The sequence below is a fragment of the Anthonomus grandis genome, chromosome 4 (genome assembly GCF_022605725.1).
Source record: "Anthonomus grandis grandis chromosome 4, icAntGran1.3, whole genome shotgun sequence".
Taxonomy (NCBI): Eukaryota; Metazoa; Arthropoda; class Insecta; order Coleoptera; family Curculionidae; genus Anthonomus; species Anthonomus grandis.
In genome coordinates this window covers 17,724,402-17,748,459 of record NC_065549.1, presented here as the reverse complement: position 1 = coordinate 17,748,459, position 24,058 = coordinate 17,724,402, and the positions used below count along the sequence as shown (strand labels likewise).

Here is a 24,058-nt window from a genome sequence, read left to right as displayed (position 1 = left end):
TATCTGTAGATCAAGAAGACGACATTTTAGTGAGAGTGGATAAAAATCCATGTGAAACAAACCGCAGTTTTAGAAATTTTACATACTAAAAAACGATACCCTTACCATCATTTCAATCCTCTTTTATATTTATTATCAACTGATTTACCAGTCAGGCTTCAGTTTTGTCAATTTCTGGTTCAAAATCACAATCACTATCCCACGTTTATTAACCAAATCCTTTGACAGGCGAAGCGACCTTCACCAGATAGTATACTTTTAATTGGCGAAATAATGATATGTGGGAACTAGAAAATCCACAATAAATAACCAGACAACGCCCTTTTTAGCCAACATCAGCAAGAATTTTCTATTAATATCGTGTGGTATAATTGGTGATTATTATTGGACTTTTTGTGTTACCCGTGGTAAACCAGTATTTGCAGTTTTTACCAAATGATTTGTCGGATCTACTCGACGAGGTTTGTTTAAATTTACGTAAAAACATGTGCACATATTATGCACGATGGAACTCCACCATACTATTCAGCTGCCGTTCGCAATTATTTAAAAGAATGGTTGCCTCACAGATGGTTTGGTTGTGACAGTGAATTTCCATGGCCTTCGCGTAGCCCGGATCTTAATCCTTTGGATTTTTTCTTTTGGGGTTATATTATGCCATTAGTTTTACAGAAGAAATCCGTACACGAAAGCAACTATTGCAAAAAATTCATGATTCCACCAATGTTACCAGAAATAAACAAGGCACCTTGTTCCAAGTAAGGCACTATTTGGAAAAAGGATTAGGAAAATGCCTAGAAGTGAATGGTGGACATTTTGCGCATTTGTTAAAGTAATGTTTTTCATTATTTATTAATTATTAATGTTATCTCAATTTAGTGATATTTAAACCAAGTCAGCTTTTGCAAACCATCTTCTCACTTCCGGTTACAACAATTTTTTATCTTAAGCAATTATAATTAGATATATTTAAATGCAAATATTTTAAAAACGCTTTGTTTAACCGAATTTTGTTTTGAAAAAATGTTTTTTTTTCTTAAAAATCATCATTATATGAGTTAAATAAAAAATAATAAAATGGCACTAGTAAGATTGTTATGGCTCGTTATACTTTATGGCAAAAAATAGAATAAAATCATATCTCTCATCCCTAAAAACGCCCAATCCCCAGTTTTTATGTCGATATTTTAAAAACAACTTGTGCTATAGAGAAAAACAACAGATTCGAAAATTACATTAACACCCTGTATCCTAATTATAAGCGACATTTTACTAAGGTATATTTGGCTCAACATAATTTTATTATTTTCACGAGTTTAACCACAGATATAACTAGCTAACGCAACTTGCGTTAGCTAGTTATATCTGTGGTTTAACCCAGAATTGCTTTTTTGGCGCATTTATTACCGACCACTTTGTATAACTCTTAAAATATAATTTTGTACCACGTTTAGTTGTTTCAATGAATTTTTATATAAACCTCCTTAGACAACGACTCCATATCTCAGTAATAATTCAACCAAGGATCTATATATTGTTAATAGTAGTTTTGTAATTAAAATATTTCTCAATATATGTATAAGTGCGAAAAATGAGTTTACGAATATTGGTTGTTCATTTCATGGTATTTATGTTGATTCCACTTTAAATGTTATCAATAATAATGAAACCTCTTTAATCTCAATTGGTTGCAGTTAAATATTATCAAAATATGGGCGATTGACAGATGTGATGGAAAATCCTACATATTTGGTTTTTTGAAGAATTACACTTAATTTAAAAGAATCTAACCAGTATTTTATCCTCCCTAATCCATTTTCTGCTGCATGTTTAGTTGATTCCCAAGAGCTTCCAAAATATATGGGAACTGTGTCATCTGCGTATGATATTAGTGAACCATTGTTAATATTAATAGTAAGTGAATTACTATATGTTATGGAAAGTTCACGTCCAATAACTGTTCCAATACCTGAGGAATACCAATCCTGACAAAGATAGGTTCACTAAATTCATTATTTATTTTTAAAATTTCTTTTCTATACCCCAAATAATTCTTAAAGACCTGTAGCACCGAACCTTTAACTCCATATAAATTTAAGACATTTAACAGGGAGTCATGGGGCACAGTGTCAAAAGCCTTTGCTAAGTCTAAAAACACTGCCAAACATATTTAATTTTCATCTAAATTTTCACTGACTTGCCTGGTTCAATTTATATACAGCATCAGATGCCCTAAGCCCTCCAACAAAGCCAAACTGTTATTGGGATAATGGGTGTCCCAATAATCAACGATAAGCCGAAGATGGGCAATAGACCAGGTGCTCAGGGATTAAAAAAATATATTAAAAAAAAAAATCAAGTAACTATCTTTTAATATTATCGGCATTCATAGAAAACCGAAAAAAAAATTAACACCCCCTGTTGATCTTTTTAGTACTTTGGTTTCAAATTTCTTAACAATTTCTTTTAATGTAACCCTGAATAACCCTTCGATAAATTACAAAACTAAATTCAAACATAACTGTTCACTTTTTTAAGAAATTATGAGATTTTTACTCAACTTTTGACTATCATTTCTGAACTTTAATTAACTGTCCTAGAAAAGAAAATTACTTCACTGTTTGGCAAGTGATTTTAAAACTTGGCGTATCTAATCTAGATTTCAAAATGGTAAGATACTTCTCTAGATTATTGGTTCAATACGGGTGAATTTTTTTAAAAGTGATTTTTTTAGTACATAGTCAAATGTACATACGCCGCCGCTTTAAGCTAAGTTAATAATTCTACAGTCAAAATAAATAAATGAAAAAAAAACTTTATTAGAGTCACAACAAATGCTCAAAATGTCTGCCCTCATTCCTAATATACATTCTACACCTTTTTAGAAAAGATCGCGTTATTAATCGGGCGAATCTTTCATTGTTGGTCACCCCTATTGAACCAGTAGTCTAGCAAGTATCTTACCGTGATAGATTACTGGTTCTGAAATGTATTCTGAAATGTGATTATATTTCTAATGATTCTGAAATATTAGATACGCCAACTTTTGAAATCGCTTAACAAACAGTGAATTAATTTTCTTTTCCAGGACAGGTAGTTAACATTGGGAAATGATGGTCAAAAGACACACATTTCTACCCAAGTTGAGCAAAAATCTGATAATTTCTAAAAAATGTGAACAGTTGTGTTTCAATTTAATTCAAAATAATCATCAATTATTCTCAAAAAGACCTAGATATATGACCAAAGGAAGAGAAAGTATACTCAAAGTCAAAGTCTCACAAACATTGACTTTTTTCAGTCATTAACGGTACACGACGTTGTAGGCATATTATATTTTATATTTTTATTTATGTTAGTGAGAGTAAGTGTGTAGTTATTGTATTTAGATGAGGTCTGATGATGCCCTAATGCGGCAAAACGCGTAACCTTTTAAAAAGGCGCTTTGTGAGACTTTGACTTTGAGTATACTTTCTCTTACTTTGGTCGTGTTTGAATTTAGTTTTGTAATTTATTAAGGGTTATTCAGGGTTACATTTAAAAAAAATTGTTTAGAAATTCAAAAATTTGTAACCACAGTACTAAAAAGATCAACAGGGGGGGTATCAATTTTTTTCGGTTTTCTATGAATGCCTATAATTTTAAAAGTACACAAGATAGATTTTTTTTAATATTTTTTTTGAATCCCTTAGCACTTGGTCTATTGCCCGTTTTCGGCTTATCGTTGATTTTTGGGACACCCAAATGCTTGTCTTCTAAAAAAATTTAAATATAGGCATGAAAATCTTTTATTAAAACCATTTATTTTATGAATTCCAGGGGTTAATAAATATTTATTTGAGAAAATATATGTTGAACTATTTCATTCTTACACGCCTTAACAACATTGAGGATATGAATAGTTGAAAAAGTCGAAAAAAATTGAAGTTAATTCTTAGTTTTTTTGTATTATCTCAAGCATATTAATTCCTACATTTTGTAAAATAATTATTCCGAAAGTTTTTCAAATCCTTATTACTAATAAAGTTTTTATTCTCACTCTTCAGTTTAATTAGTTTTTGACCCCAGTTACTAGTACCTTGGTTTGCAGCTTCATTCATTATTGTATACAAGGTGACAATTTAAAAACTTGAAATGTTCGAAATAAGAAGAATACGAGGAACGAAAACAGTTGAAAACAGTTTCTATAAAAAGAAAGGGGAAGAAAAACAAGCAGAATATCTCACCCTCATCTGCAACCCCTTGTACAGGACGAGTACACTCCTAAAATCTTAAATAGAAAGGAGAGTCGAGTGATACATAATCTTGAAGCTCTTGAAAAATGCTTTCCAATGATACCATAGAAAGCCACATTTCGGAAAATCCTTCCCCGTTTATCAAGGAAAATAATACATTAAAACACATTGTTGATTTTTTTTATTATTATTTAGAATCAATAAGAAAGGTACTTCAATTTCATACGCTTTATCTCTATAAACTACAAAACTGCAAGAATTTGATGACAACGAGCCGAACAGAAGAATCCAGTTTTGGAAAATAATTGTGATAGAATTATGGCAAAACCTCGACTACTTAAAAATATTTGCTTCAGTGATAAGTGTACCTTTTATTTAAATGAGCATGTTAATAAGCAGAACTGTCGTTACTGGAATGACGAGAACCCACACGTATTTAGGTTTAGGTACAGTAATGTCCAAAAGTAAATAGACAAATGGTTTTTAGAAAAAAAACAAAGGAAATAAAAATTCTATAATAAAGATATTTAAGTATATTATGGGCAATATAAACATGTATCAAAATAATAAAACATTCTTTAGAAACAAATACCTAATTTGGTAAATAATAAGAAATAACTAAATATACGCTGGACAAAAGTACTTAGATAGACAAATTTAAAAAATAACCAATACTCTTTTTTTTTTTCGAAGTATTTTTTTTTAATTACATACTAAACCATCTACAATATTAATATTTTGTAAAATACCCATTATTGTCTATTACAGCCTGACATCTACGAGGCATTAATTCAATAAGATTGTCTATGAGTTTAAAACCAATATTCTTCCATTTCTGTTGCAATCGTTCGAATAATTCACCTTTATTTGAATAGTTTGTATCCCTAATATCACGATCTACAATTTCCCATAAATTTTCGATAGGATTAAGATCGGGTGACTGGGATGGCCATTTTAAAACTGGTATTTTTTCTTCTTCGAAAAATTGCTTCATAATTTTGGAGGAATGCTTCGGGTCATTATCTTGCTGGAATTGGAATCTCAATGGTAAATTGTCTTCGACATAGGGCAACATAACATCTCTGAGAATATCCCTGTACATAAACCTGTCCATTATGCCCTCTATGCGATGTAACGGGTCCAGTCCATAACCTGAGAAGCAACCCCAAACCATCACTGATCCACCTCCATGCTTAACTGTGGGTTTTGTGTACTTGGGATTCAAACGCAAACCAGAAGGACGTTTAACATATTGAATTCCATCGGAATTAAACAAATTAAACTTCGATTCGTCGCTCCAGCAAACACATTTCCATTCATGCTTTGTCCAGTGTATATGCTATGTGTACAGTGTATTTTTGAAAGCAATGGTTTTTTTGCTGGCCTACGTGCAAATAGATTCTCTTCTATCAACCTATCTGAATTTGACGAGAAGTCATGAAAGGGTTATTCTGGCTAATTCGTTTTAATTTGCGTACAGCTCTAATGTCCTTTTTTTTGGTCTTTCATATCTTTTGATTAATAATTGCCCAAACAGCTTTTCTTTTAACATCAAATATACGAGCAATATCAATTTGACGATCACCCGCGCGATATGCATTAATAATGCGTTGTCTTAAATCAAGAGAGAATCTAATTCCGCGTGGCATGTTGCACCTTGAGTTAAAGAAAAGCAATACTATACTATTTTATAAATATTATATATTTATTTTATAAATATCTAGACAAAAAAATAATTCCAAAATTGTTTTTGTCTATCTACTTTTGACCAGCTATATTTATATTATTGCTTTATCTGATAGCAAGCAAAATATTTAACTGAAATTTATTGGTATCTTTTTATAGACCGCCTTACAAATAACAAAATTTAAATTGGGTAAATCTTTAAACAATTATATGAAAATAATACTTTGTCTATCTACTTTTGGCCACTACTGTATGTTTGGGCTGGTATATGGGGAAATGGTATTATCGACCCAATATTTATATCAGGAAAAATGGCGACATGTATGCTGGAATACTACAGAGGTCTATCGAACCACTAATAGTGCGGAAATTAGGACATTTATCTTTAGAAGAACGCGGACTACCATTCCAACAGGATGGAGCACCTCCTCATTATGTAGTTCCCGTCGGATGACCATTATCCTAACCAGTGGATTGGAAGAAGAGGTCCTATTGAATGGCCACCTGGATACCAGGACCTATTACATTTTGCCTTCTTTTTATCAATTGTTCATCCAAAATCTGCGGTTTTTAAAATGCAACCTGAGTCACTAGAGCAACTCCAGCATAGAATAGTTCAGGAATTCCGTGCTATATCCAGAGATACAGTTGTAAATGTACGGCAAAAATGTGAAAGTAAGCTTTATTATGTCTGCAAAATAACGAAAATCGTTTTCAATATTTAATTAAATAATTAAATAATAAATTTCAAAATAGTGTTTCTATTTATTTTCCTTGATAAACAGAGAATTTTTTGAAATGTGGTTTTTTATCGTATCATCAGAAAGCATTTTTCAAGAGCTTCAAGATGATGTATCACTCGACCCCCTTTCCATTTAAGATTTTAGGGGTGTATCTCTTCCTGTCCAAGATGTTGCAGATAAGGGTGGGATAATATCCTTGTTTTTGCCCCATTCGTTTTATAGAAACGATTTTTTTATTTAGTTTTTCGTTCCGAATATACAGTGGCGGACAAAAGTATAGAAAGGTTCCGAAATTTTTTATATTTTTGTTGTACACAACTTTATTAGCAATATATTTTTTTAATAAAACTATAAACGGATCATATTTTATTCAATAACTCAAAAAAATACCAGTTCTCAAAAAAACAAAAATTAAAATAGAAAATTAATTGGATAAATGTATGAAAATTTATAAAAAAAGAGCAAAACATATATTTTTTTTTCAATATTTTGTGGCATATCCCTTGGCAGTCAATACTGCTTAATATCTTCTAGGTAGAAAATCGATGAGGATCTGGCAAATTTCCACAGAAATCTTCTTCCATTCTTCCTGTAAGGTTTCCCAACGTTCATGCTTGTTTGCTATATTTTTTTTCGAATTTCCCTTTCTAAATGGTCCCAAAGGTTCTCAATAGGGTTGAGATCTGGAGACTGCGCTGGCCATTCCAAAACATCTACACTCTTTTCAGCAAAAACATTTTTTACTAACGTAGAGGAGTGTTTTTGGTCATTGTCCCGTTGATATATCCAGCGTAAGGGCATTTCTTTCTCCGCATAGGATATCATTACATTTTGAAGGGTAGACAAAACGATTCATTTTTTCGTCTATTTTCACTATAGGACCAGTACCAGATCGGGAAAAGCATCACCATGTTTCACTGTTGGAGTTTGATATTTAACATCGAATCTTTTGCCTACTGGTCTTCTTACATATAGTTTTCTAAGAGGTTGCTTTCGTCGCTAATAAGCACGGTGTTCTGTTTTTATGGTCTCCAAGAAATATGCTATTGGGCAAATTTCATCCAGGCCTTACGATTTTTTTTGGAAATGAGTGGTTTCTTTACAGATACTCTACCCATAAGGCCAGCTGCACAGAGGCGCCTCCGTACAGTCCTATTACTCACATTAACGCTGAACATTTCTCTTATTTCTTCGTTAATCTCACGTGCACATTTTCTTGGACTCGCAACAGACAAACTTCTTATTGTTCTGTCAATATTAGGATCGGTTTTATGGGGCGACCTATTTTCGGAAGCGTTCTCACATTGCCTACTAACCGATTTTTCCTTAAAATTTTTTGCACCCTCACTAATTCTCAAATTTCTTGCAATAATTTTTCGTTTAGTCCACTATTTTTTAGCTCTAAAACTTTTTTTAATTTCTCTAAAAATTTGTTTTTCCCATAATCTAGAAACTTTTGCCTGCTACTAGCCAACAAACAACAAACTAAATATACACACAGAAAAATTGAAACTAAAAAAATGTCCATTGTTTTGTCAATAAAAAAAAGGAATGCACACAATTATTTATCTGCAAAAAAAGTATGCACCAACAAAAAGTATTCAATTTACCATAAAATAATTGTACCTTTATTGGGTGGTAGGTACTTTAATAGTAAAGAAAAACAAAAAATTTCCATACTTTTGTCCGCTACTGTTTGTCCATTTCAAGTTTTTAATTTGTCACCCTGTATATCTTATTAATACTTTATTGGGATTCTTTTGGAATTTTTTGCTTTATGAAAATCATTTTTACATTTATTAATGACTTTGTTTAACGAATTTCTATATATTTTGTATTGTTGTTCCCTTTCCATACTAAACGCTTGTATAATTTTTTTTCTCTATTTTATCCGTATTTTATTATTTTCTCAAACATGTTAATTTTACACCGCAGATTCAATTTATTTTTACAAAAATGTTTATCCCTAAGACCTGCCGAATTTACGTCACAACGGCAACGCCGATCGACCACGCGCAAATGTCACACCAAACAAGACCAGAACGGAAACAACAAAGACGGAAAAACAAACGAGCGCAATAAAGAAAACATGGCGGACTGTGAAGTGTCGCGGTGAACTCGCTCGTCGCCGTAAAAGAATATAACGGAAATTAAGGGCGATGTCCAGTTTGTATTCGAAAATTACAACGAAACCAGTCGCCAAGAGGTTGGAAAATATGGCCGTGTCACAAACAAACGCGTGGATGAACGGTAAGCAGGAAAAATGAACGTCGAAAAGACCCCAAAACATCATTGATTTTATTTTGCACGGTGCCGTTCGTTTTAAATGTCGGAGTAACACGGGAACAGCAGCGACTACGCCCGCTAAACAGATGGGCGCGAGGCGCTTATAAACATTTATATTGCGCTCGGATGAGGAAGAAGCTTATAAAAAGAAGTATTGGTTGAACACACTTTTGGGCCTTGACAATTTTATTGCAAATATATCTTTCTCATAAGAAATCTAGCTGATTTAAATATCATTTGGTTTAATAATCAATATAGCAAAGAGAACTCTACTTTATATCTGAGTTTTAAAAAAGGACTTAAGGCTTTTATAACCCAACATTTTAAAAATACCTAGATATCTAATTCTAATATTTTAAAAGGGAAGCTGTCAGTAAATGAGTTTTCACCTGATTATTAATTTTAGTTTTAATAAATGTTTCCCTCTGAAATCATAAATCTTTCACCCGATCCTAGAAATCTGCATTATGTAATTCTACATTTATCTAATTACTTATTACGTTGGGTATTACAAAATAAGTTTAAATTAAATATAACGAAAGGCATCATTAAAGATTTAAGTTCATATTTCTTCTAAATATGTAAATAAGTCTATTTTCTTCATCTTTTCAATAATTGAGTGTATAAGATGGTATTTTCTCAATTGATAGGTATTTAATGAAATAGTGACCTAATACCCAACAAAATAAGTAAATAATTATGAATTTGACACAACAATATAGATTTTTCTTAACATTTATCTAGTCTATTTGAGTCATTTTTCAAATAAAACTATGTTAAATGAAATAGTCATGTTTTTTATGGAATTCATCTTAATTAAGCATTTTACAATTATTATTATACCTATGTCCTTTAATAAATAAATAAATTTCTCATTTGAATGCTACAGAATCTAAATGGCTTACTACTGAAAAGTGAACTGTTTTAATAATGGGTAAATCTAATGACAATTAAAATATATTTAATGAAATATCTATAATTGAGCTATATAACTTCTATATGTTTAAGAAATTAAAAAATAGCCACTATTACAATAAATCATTTAATAAATCTTCTCAAGTAAAAATTATTTAAAGAATTATAGATGCACATTAATTTATTGATAATAATAATAAATGCCTTTATTTAAAATAACACAGAGGAACAAACAATATGTGAATGTGTGGTGGAGCTATCCAATGTGATGCTGCTCATATAAAATCTCCCAATTGAAAAGAATAAGTGATCTTGATTATATTATTTAAAATATATACAATATAACAATTCTAGGAATAAACTAGGATTTTGATGATGATATGATAGATGTTTCAAATTCGATTCTCAATATGGAGATCTCAGAATCTATAAGAAATACAAAGATGTTTAAATTGAGGCAACAGTGAGAATTTTCGAGTTTAACAATATGCCATTTAAGAAATTGAAAATTTTCAAATGGTTCCTAATATACATATATAAAAAAATCCTAAATTTTTAAAAATTGATTTAATTTTTTTCTGAGTTTGTTTCTTATCTGATTTTAAAATAATTTGTACCTTTGCATTGCCACTTTTGTCGTGCTATATGATGGTGTTTTTAGATTTTTAATACAATATTTGGTCTTTTGCCAACCATCATCAACTCTGTATGAATCTCAGAAATTTCTTATGATGTATTACAAGAAGTTTTTATTTTTTGTAAAAACCCGAATGTCAGTCAGTTATTTTTATTTAATAATTTAAAGAATTTTAAAATTTATAATAAATATGATAGAAATGCCAAACATCAGAAACATCAAAACATCAGAAATGTATTTGTTGATGTTGGAGCAACACCAACGGTTAAAAACAGGATAAAAATCTTGGTATGTTTGGGTTTTTTAATAACTCTAAAAGTAAATATGGAGATAGAATGGATAAGGAAAGTAAAGAAAACTTACTTCATGAGGTATGGATTAGTGATTTTGTACTTATTGTGTTTCATAAAAAATACTTTGTAAGTGCTGAACTTGATGCTGAAAAACTGCTGTTTTTTTGCAACTGACCAGCACAAAAATTTACCCCAATTTTCTTGAGAATGTGATAATAAAAAGATTTAGAGCCAAAATAATACCCGAAAATTTCGAGAAACTATTATTAATTCAAAAAATGTATCTTTTAATTTTAATAATTTAAAATAATTTTTTTTTCAGTTTTTAAAGTCTGAATTTTTAGAATTTTTGAAATAAATTTTAACATTTTCATTCTTATATTATTCCAGGCATTTGGAATAGAATGTTTTTTTACTCCAGTACTTTGATGTTATTTTTCATGTTTTCCAAACATTTCAAATAATTTTTCTTTTAATTTAAAGTTTTAGGATAATTTTTTTTAATTCCCGAAATTTGTTTCATTGTTTTAATATTCCAGGCATTTGGAATGAAATCTCTTTTTATTCGAGGATTTTGGGGTCATTTTTCATGTCATCCAAGTATTCCAAACAATTTTTTTTTCAATTTTTGGGTATAAATTTTTGTTTTCAATTTTAAATTTCAGAATTATTAATAATTATTATATTAATAATTCCATAATATTCCAGGTCTTTAGCATAAAATCTCATTTTATTCTAGGAACTGGAAGAGGAGGGGGGTGATTTTTCATGTTGTTTCACGTCATCAAGTTTTTTTTTGAGTAAATAGATTAATTTAAAAAAATCTATTTAAAATGATATTTCCTCTTTTGAAATATTCGCACGAAAAAATAAGGGTGTAATCCTGAAATAATATGTGTGCACTACTACGGTATTGTATTGCTAGCATTTCCATCTCTCGTGTATTTAGAGCGTGTAACATTTATTGAAAGTTTAAATATTGTCTTGTCAGTTTATGCACAGCCTACTGCAGCAAATTAATTTTTTTTTTAAATTCAGGTTTTTAAGAAAAAAAAATATGACTTGATGATGGTTGGCAAAAGACGAAATATCATATTAAAAATCTAAAAACACCATCATATAGGACGAAAAAAGTGGCAATGCAAATTTTTATTTTTTTAAACGGCATATCTTCATATCTCTTATTGATTCTGAGATCCCCATGTTAAAGGTCAAATTTGGAACACCCTGTATGCATTGGGTGAGTTTTTTACATATGTAGGCAGACTATTAAATCTATTAACAGCTGCATAACTAAAGCAGAATTTTAAACAATTGCAGGTTATGCTTAGGAACACTAGAGATTATTGCTGCAGGTAGAAATTTCATGAAAGGCAGATAGTTTTTTGGAGTTTATTATATAAATATGAGGAACTATTTGGCTAACAATTTTGTAAAGAAAACAGTCTAGTGCAAGTTGAATTTTTCTTGAATTGTTAGCGATCCAGATTGCAAAATGATATATGATAATATTGGAGGACACCATAAAAGAATTGGAAGCAAGCATTTTCTGGCTTTTGCAAACTCGATCACATTGCAACAGACAAGGCCAAAGAAGTATATTGGCGTAAATTTTAACTAAGAATTAATGACTCACATAAATCAAGTTTGGTTCCTGCATCAAACAAATGTTGATTCATGTAAAGAAGTTTCAATTTGCCATAAGTTTTCTGAATATGATTAAAGATATTAGGTACTCGAAAAAGTTTAAATCACTGTCTATATAAACAATCCCAGCAGAGACCACAAGCAGAGTTGGCTGCATTTTTATTGTCATTTTGAAATAATTAAGTAAATAAAATTCCCATTTTTTTGTAGACAAAAAGAATAATGATCATAATAATAGGACATCTACATACATACACAATTACATACATACTACATACATAATCGATTTATTATGAATCGTAGATGTCCTTATTGTACAATGTTTTTAATTTTAATTCTTTTATTTATTGTTGTTTTGATTTTTGATAACGGGTAGTTTTTAAGTTTTATTTGTTGAACGTATATGTTTTTTGTGATGTTCTGGAAAGTTCTAAACCTGTATTGTTGTAATGAATAAACTCCTTTTAAAATTGTGTTAAATTACCTGTATTTCATTTTAGTACCTGATGATGGATGTTTACACAGCTGAAATGCATAATACATTTAACTAAATGACCTACATACATTTTTTCTTGGAGATAAAGACTTCCCCATTTTGAAATCTATATATACACATTCTCCTACAAAATATAGACTTCTATTTAACCAGTTATATATTTTATTGCCACTGTTTTATTCCAAATAATACTAGGGTAGAATCCTAAATTATACTGCTAAAATAATACCTTGTGTTTAAAACCCGATGCATATAATTATAACACATAAAGCCCTGATGACATTATGTCTGGTGTGATATATAGAGCAGACTGTAAAAAGCTGGGGAAGCATGAGATAAAATTACCAAAAATAATTTGAAGTTAAAATTAGATATCTTGAAATTGTTTGAATACAAAGAGGCGCGAGCTTTTCTAGTTTCAATCAAGGCACCTTGAAGTACACCAACGTAATACTTAAGAGACATTGTTTGTGATCCAATTTCTTTATCTAATGAGTGATGACTGTTCTTTATGTGATAATTAGATCCTCCGTTAAATCTACTGGCAAACAATCTACAGATCCAGGTAATAAAATAACCTGAATTAATTTATGTAACAAACCAAGTTTAATGAATGAACCAAAGTTTTACCACATTTAGTTCATTCATAATACTTATTACTTATTGTGACAGATAAACCAAATAAGTAGTATTAATAAAATTTATGTACCATATACCAATATTAAATTATTTAATGATAAAAGCTTTTCAAATCTTTATTTACGAATTAAATTTTAGTACATCAAAAAATTTTTTTAAAGAAATTTTAAAATATTTATCTTAAAATTGATAACTACCATGAAAGTTCTTAATTATATAATGTTTTGAAGTACCCTAATATTTGACTCTACACAATTAATCATTATTATGTCTAAAAAAATCTCTTTTTTTTCTAAAAATTTTTCTGCAATAAGACATTATAACTGAAAACAGTGTCTACCTGGTAATATAAGTATTAAAGGCATTAAATCCAGGTTCTGGAACCCCATTATTTTTATGTTTGTTTTGTTATCTATTTTCCTTTATTCATTATTACAATTAACAGTAATAATTTAAATTTAGATTTAATTACGATTTAAAATGAGGTATTTTTAATATATAAATTATTTAAAAAACTTTTAATGGGTTTAATAAATTTAATTTTGTATGTTTTTAATCACGATATATTTTAAGTGTTATATATTTATTTTAAAAATTTGGCAATAAGGTGACAAATATTTATGATAATTATAATAATACTTTGAACATATAGGTAATTTAAATAAAATATAATAATAACTCAATAATACATAATCTAAGACAACTTCATATACATGTACCCTCCAGAGAAAACCAAAGGCACATTTATTAATTGTTACCAGTTTTTATTTAAAATTCTGAAATATTTTATATAAAACACTTCATATCACCCCTTTTGAATTCCATCTAAGAATTATTATTGCTTTTTTGTTACATATACTCTAAGCCTAACCTCAACCATTATTTTTCAGCAGAAACTGTCACAAATGGCTCACTCAGCCTCTCCCCAACGCCTTTGTCAGGCCAACAGCCCGGACACTCACATCATCACTCTCAACTCACACAGAAAGACACAGGTGGACTGCTACAGGTAAACCCAATCCATAAAAAAAAACAATTTACTGATCTTGATATATAATTTTTTTTAAGGTGATGCAACCAAGTAGCAACCCAGGGTCTCCCCCACCTAGCCCCCCATTGGCCTCACCAGCCGTACCCCCAGGAAACACTTTGGACCTTAATTGGCAAGCACTTAAACCTACTGTAAGGGAACGCAATGCCGCTATGTTTAATAATGATCTTATGTCAGATATCAGGTAATAAATTGTGATAGTGGTTAATCAAGGGAAATTTTAAGTGATTTTATTGTTTTTTCAGGTTCTTGGTGGGTCACCCGGGAGCAACACAAGTGATACCTGCACACAAATATGTTCTTGCCACGGGCAGCTCAGTGTTCTACGCTATGTTTTATGGTGGTCTCGCGGAATGTAAGGATCAAATTGAAGTGCCAGATGTAGAACCATCTGCCTTTTTAATATTATTAAAGTAAGTGTGATTTAGTTGCCATCAACGATAATCTATTTTGTTTGATCTGAACGCTATATGAGCCGTTCAGCGGAAAAGTGGTCTAACTCCCTTAAAGTAGAAATTTAGAAAATTGATATTTTGCATCTGGATGAATTAAAAAATCACAGTAACATATTCTTTACTTTTTTGTACATATTTATAATAACCCTGTACTAACATTTCATTTTCATGGTAAACATTTTTACTGATTGCGCCCAATAATTACATTTTTGCCGCCCAATGTCATTCTTCCAGTAAGTTTTTTTCAAAAACATAGCGGAAAAGTGGTATAACTTGGAGAGTTATCACTTTTCCTCGTAAAAGTTAACCAAATTTCACAAAACTGATGAACCAAAGAAAAATAATAGCTGTAGTATGTTTACTATGATATCTGTTACTAATAAAAGTGTTCAAAAAGTATAGAGCTTGACGAGCAAAACATTACTACTACTTATCTTACATACTAAACTTACAGTAAGGAGAGTAAGAACAAGTTATTAAACAAATTAATCTTCATCAGAATCGGATAATGGACCACTGTCAACAGCATCTTCTTTTGTCAGTAAGTCCAGGAAGAACTGATGCTGAATCGGGGGAATCCACTGAAGAAGTTCTATCATATCTTTTTTCGTAGCTACAGTAACTGATCTACACACTACGTACCATAACACTAAAAAAACCTGACTAAACAAGAAAAAGCGAGTTTAATAGGACCTGGCGCGACATCGGAACAGCGTGGTGCCTTGACTTATACCACTATTCCAGCGAACGAATCCATTATGTTGAGAGGAATAACGTTAGGAAGCTCTTATCTTAGCTAAGTTAAAATTTTGACCTATACCAGTTTTCGACTGAATATATTAGACCCGTAGAAACATAATTAATGGTATAACTCAAAAATTAAAAAATACTGACATATACCACTTTTCCTCTGAGCGGCTCATATACCGGACGTTTAAAAAATTTTATGCTGTTCTATATTGTATCTATATTTATTATGGAATCCAATCCAACGTTAAATTAAATTATGTAAGATACATAAAAAATCGACATCACAGATTTTAATTTGGACCTTTAGAGACAGCTGAGTGAGCATCGGCAAATAAGCGTTGGAAAATCTGAATAAGGTTGTGTCTGTCCGCTAAGGATTTTTATAAGTGGATAATAATATTTACATATACAAAATTGGTTTCACAGATACCTTCGATAGTTTTTGATGAAGAATGTTGGCATTTAAATTTGCTTAGTATATTACGAGAGCATATGCGTAAAAATAGATTACCGTTGACGGCTACTATAACTTGTAGTAGTGTATCAATATTAATAAAAATGTTTTTCCTATGAATGAAATTCTTTTTTATATTCTAAGAGCATTTCTAACTGTTTCAGATATCTGTACTGTGACGAGATCCGGCTTGAAGCAGATACGGTCCTGGCAACGCTCTATGTGGCAAAAAAATACATAGTTCCATACCTAGCGCGCGCCTGCGTCAACTATCTAGAAACTAGCCTGACGGCGAAAAATGCGTGTCTCCTACTCAGCCAATCGCGACTCTTCGAGGAGCCCGATTTAATGCAGAGGTGCTGGGAAGTGTTGGACGCACAGGTAAGACACAGTCTCAGTTGTTTGGACCTGAGGAGGGACGCGGAATGTGACGAAACGGGCGCGAAACCGGGGCAGGTCGATGGGAAGAAGAGACATTTTAGTTTCAGTGCTTGTTTACAATCGAATTTTACGTGACTACGGGGGGCTGTTAGTCATGAAAATTTTGGGTTTAATGTTTCATCTGTTTTTGTAAGGATATTTGTGGAAATTGTTTTTAAGTACTTAGCATCTACTACATCTAATAACAAATACAAACAATAATTTTTTGTGAGCAAAGAAATACTAGGATTAAGAGGAGAATTAAAATAAATATTCGATTTTTTTTAATGAGTGAAAATTGCCGACAGTTTGTCAAGGGCATAAAACACTGTGAACAAAACAAAAAATATGAAAAATGTGGCATTCAAGTTTTAAGTTTTTTTTCTTTGACCTATTATTTAATTAGTAAATGAACTGATCATGGGTAGAACCATAAAAAATATTAAAAGATAACACCAACCCATAAGTTTAATCACACTTAAGGTATAAAACCGCTTTTTATTCACTTTTAATTTTAATTACCACAAAATTAAAACAAATACAAACAATAATTTTTTTTCATAGAAAAAACTTGTGTACCTTGATTGGGACCACTACATACTGATAGTCAGACTTTATTTGATTTAGTTATCATAATCACTATGAAAGCAGATTTTTATGACATATAGAAAAGACATCTATACCTAATTTGCTTAATTTAATAATAAGAGTTACATACTCTGATATTTTTGTAAATGCCATTGAAACTAATAAGACTTTGTTATTTTTAGTATCTATCTTCCTTTTGATATTATGCTAGTTATCATGGATTGCTTTAATTTTTTACTGTGATTTATAATTTAAGGTAATGTACCGTTCTTTTGATTAAATGTGTTCGAAAATTTCCTGTACTTGTTTTGATATTAAATAAAATGAATATTATTCACAATGCTTAGCTATTTTGATTTGGCATGTTCCTTTTCCTAAATAAAAATTAAGAGAGGTTTAACGTTTAACGAGGAAGAAAAGGGAAATGCTTCATTGCAGTTTTAATGACTATTAAACTCTTGAATCAAATTTAGTTTTTTGTATATTAATTTTTACTATCCACACACATTTAAATTAAAAAACCACCAAAAACCATAAATATATCAAATTAATTATTCAGCCTTTTCAAGGTACTATAATATGCACAAGGTCTTTACAAAACTAATATAGAGTATTATTATTCTAGTTTAAAGGTATGAAACGTAAAAAAAAGTCTTCATCACTATATATTTATATTTACAGAAGTTATCATAGCCTGATCGCATCCTTCTGTAATAATTTTAATTAATTAATTAATATTTATTTAACCGTTTGAACAAATACTATTCAAAAGGTTGGAAATGGAAACACATCAGTTTTCTACAATTTCACCATGGATGTATTTGTCATTAAAAAAAATCTAATGGGAGAAGAGCAATAACTGCTTCTATGAGAATGTCCTAATTATTATTAACAATTTATCTTTATAACTACTATCAAATCATTTAATTTTAATAGTAGAAATTAAAACAAGATGGAACAATGCTCAATAAATAATAAAAAATATATAAGTACTCATAAGAATCTGAAGGAATCTAAATCATTTGAAGGAAAAAGAAAACCTGCCAAAATACTATTTGTATTTTAGCTAATATATATTTTTTATTTCTTAATATAATGAATACATAAATAAAAGTAGATAGTACACATAACAGAAGACCTAAGAATCATAGCTTAAAGATCTTGAAAATTACTAACTAATAAAAACTAAAAATTACTTACTTCACAAAGTTGTTAACTGATTGCCACCCTAAGCATGCTGCTAATATCTGAACTTATTTACAAATTGGATACCGAAAAGAATCTAATCTACTGTAATAGATAATTGGAATGAATGAATTATGATATATATAAATAATCTTAGTCCTTATTTACACTCTCTTGAAAAACTCAATTTTTAAGTGAATTTTATTAAATTAAAAAAAAAGGAATAAGAAATAATAAACGGAGTAAACAAGTTTATCTAACTATCTCAAGAACAAATAGAACAATTAAAGTCAGTTTGGGCTGGCAAAGAAGCTGTGTTTTTAAAAGCACAAAAAATGTAGTATTAGCGTGTTAAATTATATTGTTGTTTTTTTTCTCCTGTTTTTTTTTAAACAACAAAATAAGTCAAAATTTAATCATGTTAATTTTGTTCCTTGAGACTGCCGAAATTTCCATTGTTTCAAAGAACCAATTATTTTGAGTGGAAGTAACACTTTGAAAAAAAGATGACCTATTAAAATAAGAAATTAAATTAGTATTAAATTTTAGAATCATTGTTCGAACTATATGGAAAATAAGTATAGCAATTTCAGTATTTATTATTATATTAATAGTCTTCTACACTCAAATGAACAAATTAAAAAACATACCCATTATACTTTACAGTTTAAATTAGCTTTGTTTAGTTTATTATAGTGGTTAAAGGATAAGCTTAGCCATTTCAATTTAGAATTCTAATTGCTACAGTTTTCAACTTTAAGTATAAAGTTTCCACTATACTAAATTGCAAAAATAAATAATTATATGTCTTATAGGCTGAATTGGCACTGAAGTCTGAAGGCTTCGTCGACATAGACATGTCCACCTTAGAATCAATATTAAAGCGCGAAACCCTGAACTGCAAAGAAATGAATCTTCTCGAGGCGGCACTTAATTGGGCGGCCGCTGAATGTGGGCGAAGGTATGAACTTATTTTTTAATATGATACCACCTAAAACGATAAAACCTTATTGAACCTTTTTTCAGAGATATCGAAGCAACGCCGCAAAATAAAAGAACGGTTCTTGGGAATGCGCTTTACCTTATTAGGATACCTACGATGACTCTGGAAGAATTTGCCAATGGAGCGGCACAGAGGGGGATTTTGACCCAACAAGAGACTATAGATATTTTTTTACATTTTACTGCAAACAATAAACCTGCTTTGCAGTACCCTATAAAAGCCAGAGCTGGACTCAAAAGTCAGGTAATTAAAGTACATTAATTATTTAGCAGGTAAATATATTGAAAATTCTGTCTTTTAAGGTTTGTCACAGATTCCAGTCCTGTGCCTACCGTTCGAACCAGTGGCGATACAGAGGTCGCTGTGATAGCATACAATTTTCAGTGGACCGGCGGATATTTATCGTCGGTTTCGGCCTTTATGGCTCTTCAAACGGTGCCGCAGACTACGCTGTCAAAATAGAGCTGAAGCGACTTGGAATGGTCCTAGCAGAGAGTAATACGAAATTTTTCTCTGATGGGTCTAGCAACACTTTTCACGTTTATTTTGAGAATCCCATTCAGGTAGGACATTTTAGTACTAAAATATTATATTTAAGTTGGTCAAAATAAAATTTGTTATACATACATAAAAATATCAGTTACTATACATGTTTAAAAAGAGAAAAAAGTTATTAGTGCTTATTTTGGACTTATTATAATCAAATGGCATAGTCAAAAGAGTTAATTTATGATACTATAATTTTTATATTTAATTATACTATAAAATATTAACGAATGCAAAAAATATCTCATTACTTTTACATTTATTATAATGATCCAATGTTATAGTCATATCCGAACCCAATTTGAACTTTTTATTAATTTACAAACTAAGAAGCGATGTGATAAACCCAGCCAATTCTCATGTGTATTAAATAATATTAAAATTAGAATAAATTAGAAATAATTCTAAAGTATAATAATCCTAAGATTTGAAGTGACATAAAAAACTTCTAAATACCAAATAAGTCAGTTTTACAATCTAAGAGTTCTGCATATCAAAGAATGTATCCATAATTTCTAGAATGATTGTGGATATAAAATAGAGGTGAGTGACGTAAAGATTTTGAAATGAAGATGAGAGAATATTTTTAGACATATATACCTATAACCTTAGATGTTACTCCATAATATTCATTAAAATTAATAGGAGAAAATTATGTCACTACAAACTACAGATATTGCCATAAAAAATTATATGTACCTACATATAAAGAAAAAGAAAAAAGAGCAAAATTTAACAAAAAAGAAAACACAAATTAACTATATAATTCATATCAATGGATCCATTATTATTTCATGGTGAAATAGTAAACTTGGTTTAGTGCCATCATGACACAATCATATAATAGAGTTATATCATTTTATTACAAAAGCTTCATGAAATCCAACGTTTAACGAGTATTTATTAAATTAGTAGTATGTATACACAAGTTTTACAAATCATAAATACAAAACATGAAATTAAAAAAAAATCATGTGACCCTCTACATAGGGTAAGAAAGTAGGATTTAGTAAAGTTGTTTTGAAAACTTACTAATTTGGGCCAATAGCTGAGGATAATCATCAGATATTCCTTCCATTCATTAATTTGAATACAAAACGTACATCAATAATTAATCGTTTTTTCCCCAGATTTAGAGCCCTTAGAGAGTCCTCAAAGCGAACATGATATTTATCAAAACAGCTCCAATGCCAATTTTTAATCCCCACCTAATATTAATCGATGTAAATGAAATGTAATAAAAATGTTTAGGAAGCTATGCTATTTCTTCCAGTCAGATATCATCTATAAAGTCTCCATTTTGCTGAAAGAGCCCTCTATAACACATCAAGCCAAGGAACTATAGAAGAGCTTATTAGTAGTGATGAACAACATTATTTCTTCCGCTTATACATTCCTGTTGCAACAATCGAAATGCTATCATACTTTTAGCTCTTTTTTATCTAGCAATGAAGAGAACATTGTGGAGTTACTAAAATCTTTTAACTTGAAAGGTTGTGTGTATGCTACACAATGCTTGGGTCATCTAAAGCTTTGCAAGTAGCGCTGGCATAAATTTATGACTCGTCTCGAAAAATATACTGAACATTTAATTTCTCTGAAACAATTGCGACGCCTGTAAATAGATAACTGGTTTGAATATGATGAAGACTTATTACCACAAGAACAAATTATCAATGGCAACCGAAGACGCAGAGTTAAATGAAGCAAACCATATTCTGGTAATAGCTAATACATTTCAACGTTTGTTTTACAATATTTTGCGTAAATATTATTTGTTTTTTTTTTAGATGTTTTATCTAAATTTTCGGATCAACCTGTTTTTAATTACAGTAATTTAATTACAGTACAGATCTTAAAAAAATAACTAAACAAGTTTTATATGTAATATGACAAGAAACAAAAAGAGCAAATATTTAGCTTGATAATAGCTGAATGAGCTTTTAAAGAGAGGTTTTTTTTATGCCAAGAACTACCGGAGGGTAGGTAAATTTGACAGTTCACAGTTCAGGGTCTCAAAATACAAACACATTACATATATTACACATGTGTCCTGTATCTTTCTTTAATAATGCTTATCATGAATAAAAATAATATTTAAAATAGGAATTACTTAGAATAAGTTCGATTATCTTAGAAAAAGAAGATTTTTAATTAATATATCTTAAAAAGGCAAAACTATGACGAAGAAATATTTTTTTCTATAATTGAGCTTATGAGACAGTATTTTCTGAATTTATTTTTTACTGTCATAAAACACGTTTTTTTAAGCGTTTAACAGTATGACTTGAAACTCGGGCGTAAGTTCTAGATTCTAAATAAAAAAACCAAACTTAAAACGTGAAAGAATAAATCATATATGATAGGGGACAGCTGGGATTCCCAGGTCTTAGGCCCATAACTAAGGTCTGAAGAAGGTACTAACTAAGGTTGACATTCTTACTAGAATCATCAGATAGGCCAGTGAATCGGATAGACCTGGCTTGACTATACTATTAACAGCACCGCCACTTTGTATTATTCAAATATAAATATTTTATTGTATAATGAGCATAAATATTATACAAATATTTTGTAATAAGTAAATTATATCATAAAATTTAATTCTAATAAAGATTTTTAAATATTTAATTAGATTTTATACGTAAATCTTGATTACGTTTTTAAATAAATACTATCTTTGCCATCTTTTGAAATCTACATTTTTATTTTTATACAGAATTATTATCCATATTTTATGTAAAACTGGTGAAACTTTACTGTTAGTAAAAACATAAATAAATACATTCTCACTTTATATATTTTAAATTCTTTCAGGTTGAGCCAGAAGCTTTCTATACAGCATCAGCAATCCTAGATGGCGGAGAACTAAGTTACTTTGGACAAGAAGGAATGAGCGAAGTGACCGTTGGCCAAGTGACCTTCCAATTCCAGTGCTCATCGGAAAGCACCAACGGCACCGGAGTACAAGGGGGCCAAATTCCCGAACTGATTTTTTATGGTCCGCCGCACGAGGAACACTGATACCGGCTGAAAGTCGAAAGGGAGCTGGTCGCGGTGAGCCCCTTTCCCAAAAAGGACCGAGATGCAGAGAAACGGCCTAAATATTACTACTATTACCCGAAAGGGTGCATATTAAGGATCTCGAAGAGTAGTTTCTTAGAACCGTTTATTTAGACCTAATGTAGGAGAGCAAGAAGTGAGTTTATAATTTATTGCATTTTTAACATAGAGAATATATTTTCTTTCGACCTGTAACTAAAAAGACTTTTTGCTCTCTAATCTTTAGTTGGTCCTAAAATGATTTATAAAATGTTCGAAATAGTCGACATTTTCCCGCTAGAGCTGTAAAATACCATAAATATTAGATTTATGGCATTATTAGATTATCAAAAACGGGATATAGATAATTTTCTAATGTGCACCTGTTGCAATTTAAAGGTTTATTTTCCAGACTTGCAAAACCCCCATAAGTTCTTGATGAGGGATAATATGACTTTATACACCTAGTGATACCTGAAAAAAATTTTAACTAATAAAATGTCAAGTGCTGTGACTCCCCTTGTATTTATGATACTTGAAGTGTATAGATCATCTGCCTAGTGCTCTTGCTAAAGACTGCTTCATAGAAGTGTTAATCAATCATAATAAGTTTAAATAACCAAAATTTAGTAGTTTAAGATTCACCCACATTGTATATTGCGTTATTTATAGACCCCTCTAGTTAAGTTCTATTGCAGGTATGTTTTTATTAATGATGCTTTTGTGTTCAGTTTAGAACTTAAAAGAAATAATATATATAAATAAAAATATTGTCCAATATTAAATTTGTAGGTTTATTTTATGTATCTGAGACAAGTTCTTTCATTTCATGACGTTTAAGCTTAATATAGTTTACTAAAACTATATCATAACTATCATAGATCCTACCATACCTTTAGCGTAATTTGCGAGTTCTTAAACAATAACAACATCGAAATAGCGCTAAACTGAAAATTCAAAAATACAAACTTTATAGAAATGACAGGC

At 30.3% G+C, this 24,058-nt stretch overlaps 2 protein-coding genes across 5 annotated transcripts in view; one reads left to right on the top strand and one right to left on the bottom strand.

Annotated features, from left to right (window-relative positions):
• The window catches only part of LOC126735470 (BTB/POZ domain-containing protein 6-B-like), a 48,072-nt gene extending 24,216 nt beyond the window's left edge, over positions 1-23,856 (top strand). The window contains exons 1-9 of one of the 4 annotated variants that reach the window (XM_050439466.1): positions 8,731-8,914; positions 14,471-14,586; positions 14,646-14,812; positions 14,874-15,041; positions 16,452-16,668; positions 19,296-19,441; positions 19,507-19,726; positions 19,786-20,046; positions 22,847-23,856. In XM_050439466.1, coding sequence (XP_050295423.1) covers positions 8,824-8,914; positions 14,471-14,586; positions 14,646-14,812; positions 14,874-15,041; positions 16,452-16,668; positions 19,296-19,441; positions 19,507-19,726; positions 19,786-20,046; positions 22,847-23,053 — 1,593 coding nt within the window. In that variant the 5' untranslated portion in view covers positions 8,731-8,823 and the 3' untranslated portion in view covers positions 23,054-23,856. Of the gene's footprint in view, positions 1-8,730; positions 8,915-14,467; positions 14,587-14,645; positions 14,813-14,873; positions 15,042-16,451; positions 16,669-19,295; positions 19,442-19,506; positions 19,727-19,785; positions 20,047-22,846 lie in introns of those variants that run through there. The other 3 variants (XM_050439465.1, XM_050439464.1, XM_050439463.1) reach the window with 3 other exon arrangements.
• The window catches only part of LOC126735469 (transcription factor IIIB 90 kDa subunit), a 105,412-nt gene that overhangs the window by 70,583 nt on the left and 10,771 nt on the right, over positions 1-24,058 (bottom strand). The gene's annotated exons all lie outside the window — the stretch shown is intronic.